Below are 20,765 nucleotides of genomic sequence, written 5' to 3'. Positions count from 1 at the left end.
GTCGTAGTCTCGAAACTGGCATGCCCCTTGTGCAGTTTGGGCGGCCTAAGGTCTGGAGAAAACTCTACTGGATGGCTTAGTGCTGCCGGAGCCTGAGAGAGCGGTGCCGCCCTACAACCTTCGCCCCTGGCCCGGTGGCCGGCTCCGCCTCTTCTCGAATTTTTCCCACAGCCCAAAATGGCGGCAGAGGTAGATTTTGGCGACCTAGAGCTATTCGAGGCGTTTGACCACCCAGAGGAGTCGATCCTGAAGCCCATTCACACCCGCTTCAAAGACCACGGCGGCGGCGAGGAGGACGAGAATGGGGTTGCCGATGCGGAACTGCGGGAGCGGCTCCGGCAGTGCGAGGAAACCATCGAGCAGCTCCGCGCCGAGAATATCCTTCCCGCTCGCTGGGCCCTGTCACTGGGACGTTTGGTGGATCCCTGCCTGGGAGGGCGCGGGCGGAAATTCCTAGAGGGCCATAATTCTAAGTAATTTCTTTCACCCTGTACCGCAAGGGGGCTGAGAATCTAGGGTTCGCGCTGCGTCAGAGGTCCCCCGGGCCTCGGCGCTAACCTCTCCCCGCTTCTGGGATCGGTATCCAGAACTAAATTGGCTCCTTTCGTCCCCCAAACTGGGACCGGTTTTTAGGATTATTTCAGATTCTTTCAAATGTTAGATTGCAGACTGGTCACCACTTGTCTCCCCTCTTTGGAGTCGTTTTCCGATTTCATTTTTTTCAGCCAAGCCAAAGTTGATGCAATCATGTTATGTGTTAGGAGATACCGGATACGTAGATCGTGGCGTTTCTTTCTTTTTATGGCGGAGCAAAAGCTAGTGGTCCTAAGATGTAGGGTTGGGGGCCTTAAGTATTCGAGGCATGCGTAGAGAATTGGTTAATTGCTTGATGAAGATTGGGGATTCATTCTGACGTTCACCTTGGAGATAGCTTCTGTGTTGAAGGTGCATTGCAAAGCTTTACGAAAAACGCGCCAAAAAAGTTGACGTTTTTGCCTAGTAGTTCCGTGATTACAGACTTTCTAGCAAGTTTTGTTGGTATTTTTATTTACATTCTTAGAGGACTTTTTTCACTATATATACAGATAATTTTGGTTCCAGTAGTTTTCCTTTTAAAACGTGTAAAAGACCCTTCAGAGCGGCTGGAAAATCACCTTCAAAGATTTCCAAAGTCTGATACTTTATGCACGCCTTTTCCTCTATATTTTTTAATGTAAAAATTTAAAATACAGAAGAGTTGAAAGGACTGTACAATAAACAGATTTCCATCTTTGATTCTTAAGTTATTAACAGTTTGTTACACTGCATTTACTTTCTCGCATATCATGATGCTTTTAGCTTGGAAACTTTTCTTAAGTGAATGGCTGTTTAACTCTTGACGGGACACTCTTGTTTGAAGAACATTTATGTTCAGTCTTGTTAGTTTTGAACTACTTGACCCCGTCTTAGAATGTATTGGGAGAAATGAAAAAACTATTTTAATTTTTGGGTCTAAATTCCTAGCCCTGCAGCAAAACGGAAGCTCAGTGTGTCATCCTCCAAATATTTGTGGTCTTTTAATGTTTATAACATTCTGACACCCAAGTGAGAGTTAGTAGTTAAATTTACGTTACTCACGATTCTGTTTAATGAGTGCTCAATTCCTTAACAAGGAATAACATCAGGAACTAAAAAGAAAATTGAACATTCTGATTCGACCAAGGTAGGAGATCTTGAAATTACACCATTGCTTATTTTTTAATCTGACGTTAATATTTAATTACAACTTCTTTGTAAAAAGGATTGTAGGATTTCTGTATCATTTTTTATTCAAGGTACTCAGAAGAAAGCAGAGTAATGACCCTTTATTTTTAGTGTGTGGGGGTAAAATTTGAATTCTCATAACTGCATTAAACTTCTAAACTGACGTATTGAGTGAAAATATTTGTGAAACATCCAGAAAATTGATGTTGTGTTCAGAATAGACAGGTGGTCAACCCAGTTGTTGTTCCTGTTCAACAGATATTTCTAGGAAGTTAGAATTAAGGTTACAGTATTACTCTAGCTGAAGATTTATTTACACAATTAAAATGCATTTTTAAATAGAAACAATGCAAGATACAACATTTTAGAAGAAGAGAGAGTAGTGTGGCTTTAAAAAAGTACAGGGAGTAGATTTGCATTCAGGTGTCTGGTTTTAACGAGATTAAGTGCTGATATCGCAATCTAAATTTACATTAACAGATCACTCTACAATATTGTGGAATGGTATTTCTAAGCTTTCAGAATTTGGGGGTGCCATGATGAAGTTTCACATGCACTTTTTTGTCCCTTGTACCAGCTGGTGGTAACTGGCTACACTGGTGACTAAAAGTTTAAATTTTTAGAATTTAGCCATACTGTTATAGAACCTGAGGATGCCAGGAGTGAGCAATACCTCCCATACTGCACCATCCTTCCTCTGTGTGAGCATCCTTGGTGTATCTAAAACTCATTTTTGGTTAGATGTTAAATATATCGAGTACAACTAGGATTTCACAACAATCATAATTTTTACATATTTAAAATATCTAGATAGGCACATGTCATCTAATAGAGTTGATAATTTAAACATTAAATATTTATTTCAAAGGGATTATAATCGCCTGAGTTCAAATGAGTATAGTATTGTAGGCTTTGCCAGTATACAAGAAGCAAGTATTAGTATCATAAAAATGGAATAAATTATTAATTATTTGTAAAATTAGTGCCCTCAATATTGTTAGGCTGATAAAGCATTCCACAGAAAACTCAGGAACAAAAAGAAATAAAATCATTTAGATAATTCAGTTTAATCCTAATTTTTAAATTGTCATGATCAAAAGTTTCTCTTTTGTCCAGTAAACTGTATTTTTTTCCTTTTATGAGAAATCGCAAACATACAGAAAGTGGAAAGAACAGTATAGTTAAAGTCCACATTTTCCTCACTTAGATTTACCAATTAATATTTTGCTGTATTTCCTTCTTCCAATCCCATATACACATTTTAGTCCAAATATTTCAGAATGTAATTTTAAAACAAAATAGTTTTTCATGCATAGCCACACCACCATTGTCACAAGTGGCATGATTTCCTTCATAACATTCCCAGCCCTGTCTGTATTCAGATTTCCCCACCTGAATTTCTTTTTAGCTAATTGTTTGTACTAGATTCCAATCAAGACTTTTGCATGCATTTTTAAAAACATGATGTATTTTTTAAAACTTAAGTTTTCACAAATTGAAACAAATCTCTAAACCTCTTCATGTTTTATTTCTTTACTTTATGTGAGCAGTTCCAAATACAGACTGATTTATTTCACATGCTGGACAGGTAGAGGAATAGGAGGCAGGTGAGAAGAAGAGGAATCAAACTCAGATGGCTCCAGGGTATCAAAAAGACTCTATAGCAGCTTTCTAGGCTGCATTTTGGTCTGTTTTGCAGTATTTGAAAGTCAAATCCAGGAACATATACTTTTTAGATCTCTAGTTTAGAATCTTGCACTTGGGATAATGGGATGTGTTCTGCTGTCCAAGAGTCTATCCATTTCTTTATGAAGTGTGTTTCATTTTCCTATATATTTCCAAGCCATATTCACTTGGCTTCTTTTAGAAATAGATTCTTGTAACCTGCTGGTTTATCCAGATCTTCCCTCACCCCAATTTGTAAAGACAGTACCCATTAGGTAAAGAAATCTTATGATTTTTAATTTTTTGTGACATTTAAAAAAATATCTTTCTTAAGGGATACCTCTGTATAAAACTTAAGTAGGTAATATTGGTGAAAACTCAGATTTTTCTGAGAAAGCTGGAGTTCTTGGAGGCTCTTGATCTTATTTGTAAAATACTGTATAATCTTTGCTACTGAAGAATTACCAAAGTTATGTGTTGATATATGCATATACAATTTTTACTTTAATATATTCTAAGAATATGTTTTAATTTCTGTTTTAGTGGAATATTGATGAACAATACTAAGTTAGATGGACCTTTACTACAGATTCTATTTATGAACAATGTTATTTCAAAGTAAGTCATTTTCTTTTTGCTAAATATAATGAGTTAATGTGTTTATCAGATGGTGTCTTCTGTAAGTCAACTGTTTGTAGGTATTACTTTGTTGGCTATCTTCAGAGCTTACCCACAAGATTTTTCTTTTTTATTATTGAAACCAGACCTTTGCAAGCCTTCCAGCATGTTTGGTTTTAGGATAACTCAGTGCATTCCTGCAGTGCTTGCTAAAATGTTCTGAAATGATTTGAAGCTTTGCTCTGGCTCTTCCTTAGAGCCTGGTCATAGACATTTCAGATCGTTGCCTGCCCCCACCTGAGTCACTTGATGATATCATCTTATATGCTGAGAGACCCATACATAGAATGTAACCTGGGTGGCAGGTCCATTCCATACTTTATCTGAGCACAGGTGGATCTTGAGGCTCTGAGGGGTGGGGAGGCGCAGTGGGGAGAGCAGCAGCAGCAAGGTGCTGGGCAGCACTGTGGTCACGATCAGATTAAGCTCGGCATCTACTCGGTGCAGGGCAACAAAAAAAAATCTGCATCTACTCTAGCTCATGGCAGTCTAATTTGTGCACCATTCACCTGGTAATTTGCTTGCAGAAATCATAGAATGTCAGACCTAAAGAGACTTGAAGGATCAAGTCTGTGAAGAGGAAGTTGGCTGCCCAACTGCAGCCTACCCTGGTCTCCTTTGGCACGTCCCAAACTGAGCATTAAAGAATGTTTGGTGAATGTGGTTCTGAACCTGGAAGAGCTGGAGAAAGTAGACCTCAGTAGTTGTTCTCACACTGCAACTTGGCTTAATTTTTTTCCAGTTTAATGTTTATATAGGTACTTCCTTATATACGTGTAGAGTCTCTGAGAGGAGGATACCGAAAAGCAGTGCATTGGCAGACTTTGTGTTGCAGAAATAAGTGGCTAGGAGACAGGGTAGAAAGGAAGCTTTTCATTATGTAACCCTTTTGCTTTTTTTGGATTTTAAATCCATTTATATGCTTTATGTATTCAAGAATTAAATATATAAAATTTATAAATGAAAGTTAGTTAGTTATTAGTGCAAATGTTTGCCAACTGTTATATGTGTCAAGCACTGTAGTAGGTTATTACAATCATTTTGTTAACTTGGCAACAATGTGTATTTTTTCCTAAGGAATAGATTCCAGAGTGTTACAGAGTCAGCAATTTGATAAACCTCTGAAGAACAAAAATAACAAAACTTAGGCATGACATATAATAATGCATAAGACTTCAATTGATGCAGTGTTTGGGTTCTGACCATTTTGTCATCTTATGCAGGCAATATCATCAAGAAATAGAGGAATTTGTATCAAATTTAGTGAAAAGATTTGAGGAACAGCAGAAAAATGATGTGGAAAGGACTTCCTTTAATCTTTTGCCCCAGGTATTTCAAACTTAAGAGACTTTAAGATGAGTAAGTTGTGCTTTTCACTTTCAGCTACTAGGCTGCGGGGATCCTCTTGGATCAAAACCAAAGTGATTCAGATTATCTATTCAGCCAGGTTTCTTTCTCTGCAGTCTGACCTGTACAACCACTGGGATTTCTTTTGGATTATGGCTTCTTTTCTCGGGGGAGTTACATTCAGACCTGGCTACTCTCAAAATTAAAGGCCATTTCTTTCCCATACCCTAACTTGGACACATGATTTTGGCAGAAAATTACTTTTAAGTGGTGAGGGGTATAAAAATTCATATTTCTGGAGTTTATAAAAGATGGATTCTCTTTATCTAAAACCAATAGGTTCATGTGCCATCCTTTTTTTTCTTTATATGTGTTTTAAAGAAATCAATACCATGCCCAGAGATATGAAATATCACTATGAATATTAGAGCATGAATTTATGTTTAAAAAATCAAAATTGTGATTTCTGGGCTTTTTTCTTTAAAAAGATAAGTAGAGTCTCACAAATAAGGATCTTTAGCTATTAATCCTGAGTTTGGAGAATGGAGTATTCTAATCAATTAAAGGTTTTATCACTTTTAGGTTTCACCTACCATATACAATTTTTAAAGGTTTAAGAAGCAGAATGCATTTTAACATGAAAACCATCCCAAATATTTAATTTTTGATCCAAGAAACACTCCAGAATTTTGTAGTGGCTTGAGGTCTATGAGAGTTTTATTGTCAATATTGACCAGTAATATAAAATTATAATTTTTAAAATCTTTCTGGTTATCTGATTTCAAGATAAAGTCTGCCTTGCCAGTTTAAGCCTGGTAGTTCCATAATTAATACTCATTAACACAAAGTCATAATGTATGCTAATACCTCAGATGATGCTTTTGTATCTTTTTTAGTTTTCCCACTTGTGAAATTACTTTCATAAACATTCCTAACTTGTAAGTTCACCGTAATTATGACAGTTACGTATCTAGAAAATCAAGGGGTATATTCAAATTCCTAATATTTGAAATTTAAAGTTGTTAGAAATCAGTCTGTTGTAACACGTGTATTTTTCTTTGTATTAGCCATCCAGTGTTGTGCTAGAAGAAGACCATAACGCAGAAGAATCCTGTGCCATTCAAAACAACAAAGAAGCTTTTAGTGTAAGATTGGGCATTTTAGTTTTGAATTCTGCAGATACATGTTTCCTAGCCTATGTCATTTGGGTGGCATTTAAATGATAAAGTGATTCAGTCGTATGTCATCAAATGATCACATTCTTTCATTAACAACAGTGTAGACTTCAGACTATCAGTGTTACAGTTTGCTTTGTAATAACTACTACATGCACAGTAGACACACTTTAGAGGACTTCATTTTTGTCCTGATCAACCTCTTCATTTTTATTTTCAAAAACCTTGGATGAAGATGTAGAAAAGCATGCTTATTGAGCTTACAGGTAGATGAAACAGAGAGGGAAAAATAGCTAATATAACAGATGGAGACATGAAATTAGAAATGTTGACAGACTCAAACACTGGATGAAAAACAGAAGAAGCTTAGCAGGAATGAACCCACATTTAGGTCATCCAGTACCTGTGCAAAATTCAACAGTATCAGTGCCATGTGGTGGTGTGATTTTGCAACTTAATCTTTTTTTTTTTTTTTAAAGAAGTTAATATAATCATGGATTCTCTTAAAGGAAGACTAGTTTTTATGCTTATGGAGTATTGTGCCCCATTGATAATACTAATTTTAAAGACAAGGGGCTGCTGGGATGATGAAGTGCTCACAGCCTTATTGAAGGGATTTACGAGGGATGTCACATCTTTGCAAATGTGATAAAAACTTACTTGCAAAAGGTTTCATTTTAGATCACCTTATGTGCCAAGTGACAGAACTAGGACCAGTCATTGGATTGGCTGCAAAGAGACCTTTCAGTACAACTTTTAGAAAGTGGAGATTTCTATGAGAAATGTGAAAAAATGGTATATTTCATTTTAAAGAAGTGAATTCCACATTTCCGGAAAAATCAAAGACCAAGTTGCTGTCAAGGCACTTTAAAAAAGATATCTGAATTTGAACTAGATAACTTTTCATTTACCTTTGAACTCTTAAGGTTTTGGGATTTCATGTACCTATTAATTTTGTCCTTTAATAAGTACTAATAAATATTTACTATGCACCTTTGTGCCAGGGGCTGTGCTAGGTTTCTCATTTCAAGCAATGAGAAAAAAGGGAAAAGGAAATTACATCCTCTCATTGAATTACATCCTACTGGGAGAAGACAGTACTCTGGAGAAAAATAGAGCAGTGTAAGGAGTTAGTAACTGAGGGATATTTGGTTTGCATAATAAGTTAGTAGCAGCCTTTTGGAGCTAAGACCTGAAAAAACTGAGGGAGTGAGCCTCCAGTTTGGGGGAAGAGTTCTCCAGGGAGTAGGCAAAGTCAGTGGAAAGCCCTGGGGCACAAGCCAACACATTGCTCACTCTGTGCCTGGGTTATGTTCTAAGTTTTTTAGAGATGCTCCTCGGGAAGGTACTAGTCTTATTCTCATTTTACAAACAAGGAAGCAGACAGACTTGCCAGGGGTCTGTTAGGTAGTCAGTGGCAGAGCCACAGTTTGAGTCTAGGCCTTCTGACTCCAGAGTGTGTGATCTGCATCCTCACATGGCCTTGCAGGCCACGGTGAGGACCTTAGGTTTTACTCTGAGTCAGATAGGAAACCATGAGAGGGTTTTAAGTAGAAATGTGACATGATCGGACTTGAATTGGTAAAAGAAGTGTTGGAAAAGTGCCTGTAGCTGGTTACATGTAGAAGCTGGAAACTGGTCAGGAAGTTCTTACGTTAATCTCAGGTGAGAGAAAATGGGAGCTTAGTCTGGAGTATAGTGGTGGTGATGAGAAGTGATGAGATCCTGGATATACTTTGAAAGTAGAGCTAAGCAGATGTGTTGAGGAATTGGATGTGTAGACATGAAAGCGAGAGTGTAGTCAGAATGACAAGTTTTTGGCCGGAGCACCTAGAAGAATGTCATTACCTTGTCTGTGAGGGGAAAGCCTGGTGGGAGGAGCAGGTTTGGAGGGGGATTGGAATCCAGTTCAGTTTCAAATAGGTGAGTTTGAGATTCCCCTTACATGTCCAGGGAGAGCTGTCAAGTTGGCAACTACATATATGTGATCGGACTTAGAGTCAGAACTGGGCATTTGGAGCTTGTTGGCATATAAATTGTATTTCATACCATGGGTCTGGATGAATCATGGAGAGAGTGCACATAGAGAGCAGGACTAAGGACTGAGCCTTACAGAAGATGGAGAGCTGAGGAGGATCTAGCAAAGAGGAGCAAGAATTGGTCAGCAAGGTAGGGAGAAAACCGAGAGAATGGTGTCCCAGAGGCCAAAAGAAGATTTTGTTTCTGGAAGTATGGAGGAATCACCTGAGTCGATTGTTGCTGATAGGTGACAAAGACTGGAAACTGCTTGTTGAATTTGGCCACATGGGGCTTACTGGGGTAGGGGCAGGAGGGGTGGGGGGGCCTCCGCTGTCAAGTAGCTTAGTGCAGTGATAGGAACAGAACCCTTACTGGAGAGGTTCAAGAGAGAGTGTCAGTGTAATTAAAGAAAAAAGTGGGGGACTGTTCTAGATCAAAAGAGACTTAACACAACATTTAAATGCAAGGTGTGAACCTTAAATCCTGACTTGTTGGGGGGAAAACTGTAAAAGATATTTTGGGACACTTAGGGAAAACTGAATATAAATTGGATATAGATGATACTAAGGGGGTATTAATTTTCTTGGGTGTGACAGTGGTTGCAGGAGAATGTTCTTCATTCTTAGAAGACCCATACTGAAGTGTTGAGGGGTAAAGCATCATGAAAATAGGCTGTAGCTGGTTATACGTGGAAGCTGGGAGCCAGTTAGGAAGTTACTGTCATAATTTCAGATGAAAGAAAATAATAGCTTAGACTAAGATGACAGTGGTTGTGGTTACTTTATTCAAATGGCTAGGTAAAAAGAAAGTGTGTGTGTGTGAGCGTAAAAATACCAGTGAACAATTGTTGAATCTAGGTAGAGAGTACATGGGTGTTCATTGCAGCATTTTTTCCTACTTTCTTGTATGAAAAAATTTTAAGTGGACAGAAAAGAAAAGCAAGTGGAAGGAAAAGAAATGGAAACAATAAATATAGACAACTTTTCTGAATTGTCTTGCTGCAAAGGGAAGCAAAGAAATGGTGAATTGAAAGTGAAAGTTGGAATTTTTATTTTTTAAGTCTGGAGAGAGTACAGCTGATAGTAATGAGCTAATAGAGAAACTCGGTGATCTAGGAGACACAGAAGAAAGTGGAGATGTAGTTTTACACATCAAAATCTGGCTCCTTTAACTAGGAAGTTGATTATATTCTAGTAATTTCATCCAAAGCCAAATTGTTAAAACAATTAATCATAGTCTTACATTATTCAATGTCTTTTTTCTGCTTAAATAGCAATATTTTTTGACTTGTTTTCTGCAGGTTGTAGGAAGTGTCCTGTATTTTACTAATTTTTGCCTTGATAAATTGGGGCAACCGCTACTAAATGAAAACCCTCAGCTTACCGAAGGATGGGAAATACCCAAGTATCCTACATAGTGAATGAAGATCTTTTATGCATCTTGCCATTAAGTTCACCTTTAAAAAAATTTACCAAATTTTACAGACTTATGATAACTATTCCTTAATAAAATTCACTAAAGGTACCAGCAAGTCTTCAGCCACATTGTTTCTCTAGAAGGGCAAGAAATACAAGTAAAGGCAAAAAGGTTTGTGGGGAGTTGTTTTGTTTTCTTCTTTTTTTTAATCAAAACCATAAACTCTTAGTTTGGAAAATTAATATTCTTTATTGCTGGCTTGCTATAAATAAATTGCAGATTAAGCTAGAATTTTAATACATACACATATATTAAATGTTTAAATCAGTCATCTGTTTATGGAATTCATTGGTTTACACCTAATGTTCCTGGGTGGGTGGAGAGGTGTAACTGTTGCTGTCAATTTGATTGCTGTCTCATAACCATCTGTCCCTCTCCAAGTTACCTAAAGGAAATGTACTCTGTTTGCCTCAGTTCTTCTGTTACTAACCACTGACAAAACTCAGAGGTAACAGATAGGGTTCTTGGTTAAGAGACTTGGTAAAAAGTACTGTAAGTTTAAATCACTAAGTACAGGAGGTAAACGTATACCCATTATTGCAGATGTTAGTAATCTGGTATCTGCGTGCTTTCTTGTCACTTTGATACACTTTGCTGTCGTATAGAGTATTATTGATTTGCTTTTATATTTTCATTTACACTATGAAAATCTTTGTTTTTTTGACCAAATAGGCCAAAGCCTCACTGTTTCAATTGTGGTTCTGAAGAACATCAAATGAAAGATTGCCCAATGGTAAATTTTTCTCATATAAAAAAATAATAACTTTGAACCAGAACTTCTAATGTTTTCAACACATTTATGGCATGTGATAGGAAGAAATTTCCTGTTTACTTTCCTGTAGTCATTGAATTTGAAATCTTTTCAAATTGATATTTTAAAGAAATTATTACAGTGCTTTATATTTGAGATCAATGAAACATATGAGAGTTAATTTTTAGACAGCTTATTATAAAAACTTGATTTTATGTTATGATAATGTTAAGGTAATAAGAAATTAAAGTGACTGCTTCTCTTACTTATTTTTCTCAAATACCACCCTCTCTTTTATACTTGTTCCTAATACAGTAAAACTAGAATAATCTGTTTGCTCATGTAAAATAGTACTTACTTAGTTTCTGAAGTATTTCTAAACTGCTTGATACCATTCTTTTCAAATGCATTACAATTTTAGCCTCGGAATGCTGCTAGGATAAGTGAAAAGAGAAAGGAATATATGGATGCTTGTGGTGAGACAAGTAATCAGAATTTCCAGCAGCGATACCATGCAGAAGAAGTAGAAGAAAGATTTGGACGATTCAAGCCAGGCGTTATTAGGTACCTCTGTCACTCTACCATGGAATGCCATTTCTATTTCCCCAGTATTTGGAACATTCTCTCTATCTTTAGGATTATCATCAGTATATAAGTGTACACTGGCCCAGCTCTCGATAATATACATCAATTTATTCAAAACACTAATTGAAATCTTAACTATGTACTTGTTAGGCACCTTGCCACATGCTCTGTGACCTAAGACAGAGGATTGTTTTAAAACGTAGGAACAGTTTGTGTTTTCATTCAAACAAGAAGACAAGAATACAGTATTCTCTTTCCCTTTTATTTTTACTTAGTGAGGAACTTCAGGATGCACTGGGTGTGACGGACAAAAGCCTTCCACCTTTTATATATCGGATGCGCCAGCTTGGATACCCACCAGGGTGGCTCAAAGAAGCCGAATTGGAGAATTCAGGGCTGGCACTCTATGATGGAAAAGGTATGGTATGTTAGGTTAGATAAGTCAGCTTAAGTGTTTTTTCAAATTAGAGAATCACAATAAAGTGTAATAGGAATGGCTGGCTTATTTAGTATGTGTGCTGAGTTAACAAACATGTAATGATGCTTCCTTTGTTTTACAAGGAAGAAAGTAACACTTCATTGAGAATGATTGGATAGTTATATGGATGTGCTCAATGACTACCTAAACCAAAGCATCAACTCTCTAGCTAATCCTTATAAGCCCCTTGCCTTTCTCAGTAATGAGAAACAGAAATATATCCATCAATGCCAGGAGACCCATAAAATTTAGAATACATAAAACCTCTTTTACTTTGGAATTCTCTTGTGGCTACTCTAGAAAAATATTCACAGGTGTACAAGGAAATGTGTGTGTGTATAATTTTGTAGCATCTAATATGATAGAGCAAAATTGAAAACAATACTAAGGCCCTAAAAGACAATGGCTAAGGAAACCGTGGTAGATCTCGGCTGTGGAATGCCTGCGGTACTCAAAGAGTGAAGTAAATCTGTATGAGCTGACATGGCAAAATCTGTGTGCAAAACCAAGTGAAAAACAAGTTGGTTAACTTACGTATTATGATGCCATTGATATTAAATTAAGAAAAGAAGAAAGAACAAACCACATGGATAAAAAACAGTGTTTTCTCTGAGGAGGACTCATTTATTTAAAAATTATTTTTAAAAGATCTTAACCGAGAACTCTCTAGATTTCAGGAGTTAGACTTACAGAAACTTTCCCTGGCCACTTAATTAAGTCTCTTTATTGTGCATCCACTGGCCTTGCCGGTCTTTAGCACTGCACCATTTCCTTCATACCTATCACAGTTTTTATATTTTTTTTTCTGTTTTCCCAACTAAATTGTCAGGTTTGTAATTGCTAAAACCGTACCTGTTTTGTTCACCATACCTATATATCCCCTAGCATATAGCACAGTGCCTGGAATGTGGTAGGTATTAAATAAACATGTACATTTTTTTGAATTAAAAAAGGTCTGAACCAACATAAAGCAAACTCAACAGTGGTGACTCCCTAAGAAGGGAAAGAGAATTGGGCTAAAGATTTTAGTTCATCCCTAATGCTCTAAATCTTTTAAAAATTAAAATGTTTCTGTATATTGCTTAGGTAATTAAAAATAAAAATACTTTTTAAACTTCACCAAGCCTCCTCTTCTCAAATAGTTCCCGAGAAATTTAGCACTGTCCTTTTACTAAATCCCCAAGTCATGCTAACATCCAAGTTACTGTTTCTACTTTCTGTAGGTGCTTGCTTTTCTGTTTTTTTCTCTTTCTTTTCTAGTTTGTCTAAATAGGGATTCTTTGGACAGAAAATTGTGGATGATTAAGAGTCTCTTCAGTCTCTTTTAACCATAGGTTTTCTCTTCACTGTTTTTAACAAAACTGTGTATTTTATCCTTTATACTGTCTGAGATTTTGCTGATACAGTCCCATGGTGTTATTTTAGCATGTCCCTCTGTCCCTGTTCATTTACTGTGAATTGTGATGAAATCAGCTGTTGGTGATACCTGTTAAAATGAGGGTTGCAAAGTGGTTACATATCCTCAGTACTTCTCATAAACCCTTTGATTACCTTAGGTTTATAGACATAGGACTGGAGAAATAAATGCATGATTTATTTAGTAGTTTTCAAAATAATAGTGTTTTCCATGTATCCTTTTCTCACCTTTACTTTTAATGAGTATGTACCTTTTAGGGTTATTGTGAAGATGAACTAAGTTAATACTTGTAAACTGTTTAAAATACTATCCAGTGCATAAGTATTACATAAATGCTTATTAAATAAAAACATCACGGTAGAGCATCAGGCATAAATCATAAAGAGCAGTACAAAACAGACTTTTAAGCAACCCTTGGAAGAACCAAAGTTTCCAAGATCTTAAATACTTATCTCATGTTGTTTGAAAATTCTAATCTCTTGGTTCAGAAAAATTACAATTAAAGCCATTCTCAGAATAATTATGTTGCTGTGAATGTAAGCACTTTCTAGGTCTACTTCCAATATAAAGAAAAAGATTTATATTGGCTTCTAGCAATATTGGTTTCTTTTGATTGTAATAGATGGTGCTCCTGGGGAAACAGAAGCTGGAGTACAACAGAATAAAAGCATCACTTATGATCTCTCAAAATTGGTAAACTATCCAGGTTTTAATACATCTACTCCCAGAGGAATTCCAGATGTAAGTATATTGGATTTTTTTTGTTCTTTTGGGGTGTGACAGTATTATGCTAAAGATGGTTCATAATGTTAGCTTATGTATCTGTTACTTTTACTTAAGGAAATAAATGTGTTACTTATGTGTTTAACTTTTTTACTTCCCTTCAGTTGACTAGACTTTTAGGTGATATCTCATATTCATTAAAAAACAAAAATCCACATTTTTTTCTGATTTTATGCCCTAAGAAAAGGAGCTAAAATAGAATGGCTAGATTCTATAAATCTAAAACTATTCCAAAATTGAAAGATTTTTTTAAATACAGGATGGTTCTGAGGTAGTATTTTAAGTTTTACAGAATTACTTGGGAAGTAAATTTCTGCCTTAGCAAATCTAAGTATACTGTTAACTTCTTTTCTCATTCTTTCTTCCCCTTCAACATAAAATTTCTTGCCCTATATGAGAATGGTTTTCTACACTGACTCTTTTCCAGCTCTTACATTTCAAGATTCAACAGCTAACTATTGTGATGGTGTAGTGGTATTTTAATACAAAATGCATTCAAGGTGTTCTTAGGAACTGGGCAGTAGAGAAGAAGCAAAAGGTCTGAATTTAGAGTCTAATAAATAGATACAAAGACAAGTGTGTAATTAATTAAGGGCTAAATTGCATGAACAAACCACCAGTGCCTCTGCAAGTGGGTCCAAGTGCCAGCCTACTGAGAGTCCCCTTGGGGAGCTCCTTGGAAATGCATATTCCTGAGTACCACCCTTAGACTTGCCTGACTTGACCCTGGAGTCTGTGGGTTGCACTAGAGCCCAAAGTGATCCTTCTTAAGATGCACTGTTGAAAGTGTTATTGGAGATGAGAAACAAGTGATGTGAAACCTTAAAGATGAGAACTCAGTTTGAAAGGGAAAGAACAGAAGGTGGGAAATTCAGCATGAGTGAATGGGTCAGGAGAAAGGAGCCCTGAACAGTTAGCAGGGCAAGTGCATCATGGGAAGGAGACAGCCAGGTGGGCCAAAAGAAAGTCCCTGTCCTTCCTGCCTAGAGCCTCTCCTTGTAATAGGGAGAACCTTTTTGAGGCAAGTGATTTTGTCAAATTGTTTTTTATTCAGTCCTGATCATTCTGCAGGCAGATCTGGGGTTTTTTTTTTTCCTTCAATGCACCAGTATTTTCAGTAATTCACAAAAAATGGAAAGTGCCATATGAAGCAGAAACGTAATTAAAGACCTCTACATACCTCCTTTGAACAAATCTCACAGTATGACATTTTCCAAATACAGATGTATTTTTTCCGTCTCTTTCCATCATTAGGAGTGGAGGATGTTTGGTTCCATACCAATGCAGGCATGTCAGCAGAAGGACGTGTTTGCCAATTACCTAACATCTAACTTCCAAGCGGTAAATAGATTTTCAGGGTGTGGTTTATAAAAATCTATGGCGTGTGTCTTTGGGAATTTGAAACTCATTAGCATCTTATGCTTTTTCTTGCTTTGAATGTAAAGCACTGTGTTTTCTGATGAGTCAAAAGAAAGAGGTGGCTGCATTCATCCATTGCCTAGACTTAGCTCCAGAGTGGTTTTCTACCTCATGTTTAAGTGGCAGGTGGAGGTGAATTCTTTATGTGCCCCATCTAATGAGTGTTTGGTTTGGCCTCTCCACTAGCCGAGTATGAGGTCTGGCAGCAAGCGGTCTTCGTTTCAGTCTAGTCCTGGCAGTCCCAAGAAGCACAAGAGGGAAGGCAGCTCGGCAGCCTCACCTGCTGACATGGAGCTCGACTCAGGTAGGTTTTATCCCGTGGTTTTTACGTCATTGAGAAGATAGGATGATATGTTTGTTCCTGCATTCCAGAACTACATAGTGAACATCTTACTTTATCCTTGGTGATCAGAGCATCGCCACTATTACTGATATAAGCTGAGTTGGAAGACATAGCTTGTTGCAAGGGCCACTTGGGTCGGTTAACCAAGTTCCTGAGCTGGGCAGATCAACCCACCCAGACCCAGCAGTCCTAGATTGAAACTGGCACCTCCTATAGGGTCAGTGATCTGAGACGAGCAATGGAAAGATGGGCAGAGCTGCAGCAAGCTTTCCTGGTTATTCCTCCAGCTGTATTAGCTCAGTAAGTCACTCCTTCTGCCCAGGAAAGGAGACCATGGGGAAAATCTATGCCCTGAAAATCCAAGTGGAACAAAGGCCTTGAAGCCCTCTGGTCTTCTCTCGCTTTTTGTTCTCTTTACCCTCTGGGCTTAACATGGAGTCTGTGGTTAGCCAGGATTGGGACAGTCCTTTCAGCAGATCCTTGGTCAGGACAGTCATGCTTTCACCTTCTGAGTCCCCCTTCGGCCAGTACCAGCCACTCTTTCTTTGGGCTGCCCCTTAGGACTGCTGATGAGTAGCTCAGATTTTGCCCCCAGAAGACTCTGGTGTGGATCAGAACTTTGTGTTAATTGAAAAAACTCCAAGGCCATTCTGAATGTAAGACAGAAGATCCATTTTTTGTAACAATTTCCCAGTCCAAATTGTGCCCAGCTACTTTGGTCCTGTATGGCATGTCAGATGTTCTAAAGTGAGATTGAATGGCAACATGAAGATAAGATTCATTCAAATATGCTAATAATAAGATGCCAGCAATATAAATTGCCCCAGATTTGAATATGAATCCTCCCTCCCTGCCCATTTGCAAAGTTGCCAGGGAGAATTGAAAGATCATAAATTAAATCCCTTTAAAGTCCAAAATGGAGTTATTCTGCATGAGTGACTTCAAAGTCCAAAGTCAGACCCCAAACCATTTCCCCAAATTTTTTACTTTGCTTAGTTTCAGCCACAGGAGTTGATACTGAGTAGAGTTCATAGCCTAAACTTTCAGCACCCACAGCCTTACTTAATATCCAGTTTCACTTCTAACAGGGTGAAAGAGTTATAGGAAACAGAAATATTACAGCCTTTTGTCACATACCTATGAAATTCTAAAAATGAACAATTCCCCCAAGCCCCAAAAACAGTTGTGCCAGACACAGCTGTGTTCCCAGAGTGCAGCACTTCTCAGGTGTTTTCAGAGCTACATGAACCCGCAGTTCAAACATGCAATCTAGACTAGAGGTACAGAATTGGGAAATAGGCTGGGAACCCTGCCCTTTCTCCTCAGCTTCCTCTTCTTCTGCCTCCACCCACTTGGCAGTCCAGCCAGAGGCCCTACTGTGTTCTTCCACAGACCCAGCCCTTCAGTTCCAGCAATTACTAGAAACTACCCTATATCTGCACGCCATGCTTGCTCTCTCCTCACTCTGTCGATATACACAGCATGCAAATGGGTTTCCCAGGGTGGGTGCTTAAGGTTCCTGTCACCACAAGGTCCCCAAGCTCCTCCTGCAGGTGTTCTGTCAGGTGGATTGAGAACATTAGGTGGCAGTCATGGTTGCTGAGGATCCAGTTTGCCCCTCTCGAGCCAGTTATTTTATGGTCATTGAATCTCTGGATCCATCTGACTCGAATAAAAAATGTTAGTAAAACGAAATTCTACGAGAACTTTAAGTATCTTATTAACTTATTTCAGACGCAGAGGTACCGCATAGTTCCCCGAGCAGCAAAGGTTTTCGGTTCCAGCCACCACTGCCCCCTGGCACACCTCCCCCACTACCGCGGGGAACTCCTCCGCCCATCTTCACTCCTCCGCTCCCCAAGGGCACCCCGCCACTGACACCCAGTGACTCACCCCAGACCAGAACAGCCTCTGCCGCTGTGGACGAGGATGCACTGACTCTGGAGGAACTCGAAGAGCAGCAGAGGCGGATATGGGCAGCCCTCGAGCAGGCCGAGAGTGGAAACAGTGATTCTGATGTTCCTGTCGACACACCTCTAACTGGGAATTCAGTTGCCTCTTCACCGTGTCCAAACGAGCTAGACCTCCCTTTCCCAGAGGGAAAAACATCTGAAAAGCAGATGCCAGATGAGCCTGAGGTACCAGATACTTGTGCAGAGAAAATGGAGGTTGAACATGAGTCCTTGAGTCCAGATTCTGAGCCTACATTGCTTTGTCAGAAGGAAAAGGAAGAATCTGCTCAGGAAGATCCTAAAGGTGCTTTTCTTGATAATGGCAGTGTTGTGTCAAATTGTGACATTAGGAATGGGGGCAGCCAGAAGCTCCATGTAGACACCAGTCCTTCAACAACCACTAAAACTCATAGTCCTATACCAGACATGAGCAAGTTTGCAACTGGAATAACGCCATTCGAATTTGAGAATATGGCAGAGTCTACTGGAATGTACCTCAGGATAAGAAACTTGTTAAAGAACTCACCCCGAAACCAGCAGAAAAACAAAAAGACTCCTACATAACTGTCTGACCTAGCACCAAGAGCTATTTAATTATCTGTAATGTCATTTTCTGTTAATTAGTATTAAATGGACAGAAAATTGTTTTCCTATTTGTCCTTGCATTGTTTAAAAATCTGTCCAAGGCTTAATTGCCTAAATTCAGGCCTATTTTAAAGAATGGAAAGACTGGGCTTGCTGGCTTATTATATTTTATTCTCACTGATAAAATCTTGGGGGAAAATGTGTAAGTATGAGCTGGTTTAGAGCTCGTTTGTTAAGGTTTATACTACTTTTGGATTGTGAGTGTCCATCAAGAGTGATAGTTTTTATGTCTTTTGTACATTGTTTTCCCTTTCTACGTTTTGCTAATTATCCTGTATATAAGTTTAATATATCACTTTTTAAAAGAAAAAATTCTAGCCATTTTAAATTCGTATTTCAACTCCGACAACCAAATGAGAAAAATCAGGGAGCAGCAGCTGTATCCCACTTGGGGTATTTTTGTAAGTGATTTACATGCATTGATTTTAATAACACTTTTACTTTTTTGTAACTTCATTCTTCGTATAAGTTTGCTATACAGGTTTGTCCATCTTTGTGTACAAAGGTTTAATAAATTAGTTTTCATATACATAATGTAAAACTTTGAATACAAAAAAGTGATTCACAGTTAAATTAGTATGTACAACCTTGTCGGTTTGGAAGTAAATCGTGTTGCAAAAATTAGTGGTAGCAAAGGAAGTGTAAAAAATCTCCAGTCTGAGTGTTTTCATTGGATTTCAGCCAAAATATAGAAACAGTAGATTCTTTTAAAGTCATTACTCTGGTTAAAAAAAAAATGGAGGGCAGCTAACCTTTATACAAAAATAACTTTCTAGATTTGAACCCTAAGATGATTAATAGTTAAAAAGTAGATATAAACAGATTGCTTTTAATTGTCAGATATATAAGATAGAGCTGAAACTACATGTTTTTTCTTGTTCTGTGGAATGCCGTTACATCTTTATAGTCAGGTCCATGAAAATAAACATGGAGATGATCAACTTGAACTTTAGTCTCAGGCAGTGTTATCCTGCTCTCAGGCCAGCAGAGGGAGCAAAACATAACCCATCGAGATTGTTTCTTTAATGAGAACCTTATCAAATTCACTGTTCTATAAACTGTAAAGGGAAGGAATACCATATGAGAGGGGCAAGTTTCTTTTCAAAGCCCTCACACAACATGTCAGAGATTGAATTAAAAAAAAAATCTTTGGCTTTTTTCTCTGAATATGTAATAAAAGTAATCCTAAAGAAGTTGACATAGTGCTTTCACATACATTATCAGGTAAATACATTATCACCACATTGTATTTGTAACATAAGGAAGTTTTGGTGGCACAGAGCAGTGAAAGGGATTTGTCAACCTGAAGTGGTTGTTGAGAGGCCAGTCTTCAGCCACAGACTTGACTATTCCCTAACCATAGAGTAGTTGTTTAAGGGCCCTTTCAGCATTGCACTAGAATACCAGAGACACCTAACAGTTACCTTCTTGGCATATGCCACAGGTGTCATTTCATGGTGTTTTTGTGCAGTACCCCATTTTCACAACCACCATATTACCTAGCAATTTTTAGAGGAAATACCTAAGGCACACAGCTGCTCAGTCACCTAGTGAACCGAAATTCAGAGTGCTCCAACCCCCATACCCGTGCTCTCACTGTACTGCCTCCCTGTCAAAAGCTCTATAAATGCACTGGTTTCTCCAAAAACTGGCTCCTATTTCTTCATTCATTCAATTACTGAGGACACACTATGTTAAGTTCTTTTACGTGCTTTGGGGCAAGAAAAGAAAATGACAGAATCTGCTCTAAGAAGATAATACTCCAGGGGAGAAAAGGATGGTTCCCTCAGGAGACTAAGAGGCCATGTAAAGAGGCCAAGGTACCTGGGCCATTTTGGGGTGGTGGGGGAAGCACCTAGGGAGGACTGGTTTCAAATTCACAGGGCCCTGGGCTCAAGTATTCATTTGGAAGGAAGACTTCTTGGAAACTTCTGAGCTAATCCTTAGGAGGTAGGAGGATTTCCACAGACTAAAGGAGCTTTGAAATGTATAGGAAATAGCAGGAATACTCAAGAAGTGTAGAATGATAGAAAAAGGGACTTGTAAAGAGGTTGTTTATTCCATGAAACAACTCTTGATGGCTTTGCAATGGGGTTTGAGTTGTATTAGAGACAGGGATCTGCTTAAGATAGCTTGGTGAGGAGTGATGTCACCCAAGTGTACTTCAGAAAGATAAATACTAAAGCAGAATTCAGAATGAACTGAGGAGGGGAGATGTTTTATAGAAGGGAGCCCAGAACAATGGGAGCAGTTTCCTCAAGAAGGTGCCCTGTTTTTAAAAAAAAGTCT

General features: G+C 38.1%; 1 protein-coding gene and 1 non-coding gene across 4 annotated transcripts; both read left to right on the top strand.

Annotated features, from left to right (window-relative positions):
• On the top strand, window positions 1-19,010 carry ZCCHC8 (zinc finger CCHC-type containing 8). 3 transcript variants are annotated; one of them, XM_057492513.1, is made up of 14 exons: window positions 1-378; window positions 1,662-1,702; window positions 3,952-4,026; window positions 5,310-5,415; window positions 6,501-6,578; window positions 9,928-10,031; window positions 10,149-10,214; window positions 10,776-10,836; window positions 11,276-11,418; window positions 11,715-11,857; window positions 13,957-14,075; window positions 15,372-15,458; window positions 15,723-15,840; window positions 17,614-19,010. In XM_057492513.1, exons 1-14 carry the CDS (start codon window positions 178-180, stop codon window positions 18,393-18,395), a joined length of 2,124 nt encoding a protein of 707 aa, XP_057348496.1. In that variant the 5' UTR covers window positions 1-177; the 3' UTR covers window positions 18,396-19,010. The 3 variants fall into 3 exon arrangements, with proteins under 3 accessions (XP_057348496.1, XP_057348497.1, XP_036777963.1); XM_057492514.1 differs by having other exon boundaries at window positions 289-376; window positions 1,659-1,702; XM_036922068.2 differs by lacking the exons at window positions 1-378; window positions 1,662-1,702; window positions 3,952-4,026; ... (1 more) ...; window positions 9,928-10,031; window positions 10,149-10,214.
• On the top strand, window positions 4,177-4,311 carry LOC118930558 (small nucleolar RNA SNORA9). The gene has a single exon (XR_005032115.1). It is a non-coding gene; the product is annotated as a small nucleolar RNA SNORA9 (small nucleolar RNA).
• Window positions 19,011-20,765: the final 1,755 nt, after the last annotated feature.

The sequence above is a fragment of the Manis pentadactyla genome, chromosome 14 (assembly GCF_030020395.1).
Source record: "Manis pentadactyla isolate mManPen7 chromosome 14, mManPen7.hap1, whole genome shotgun sequence".
In the NCBI taxonomy this organism is placed as follows: Eukaryota; Metazoa; Chordata; class Mammalia; order Pholidota; family Manidae; genus Manis; species Manis pentadactyla.
Note: the sequence above shows the minus strand (reverse complement) of the source record. Positions and strands in the feature narration are given on the sequence as shown.

Bases quoted from the DNA above. Each gene is read 5' to 3' on its own strand.
- ZCCHC8 (XM_057492513.1), top strand. From the start codon at position 178: ATGGCGGCAGAGGTAGATTTTGGCGACCTAGAGCTATTCGAGGCGTTT. The intron at 5,416-6,500 runs GTATTTCAAACT...TCTTTGTATTAG, and splicing joins CCTTTAATCTTTTGCCCCAG to CCATCCAGTGTTGTGCTAGA. The intron at 10,215-10,775 runs GTTTGTGGGGAG...TTGACCAAATAG, and splicing joins ATACAAGTAAAGGCAAAAAG to GCCAAAGCCTCACTGTTTCA.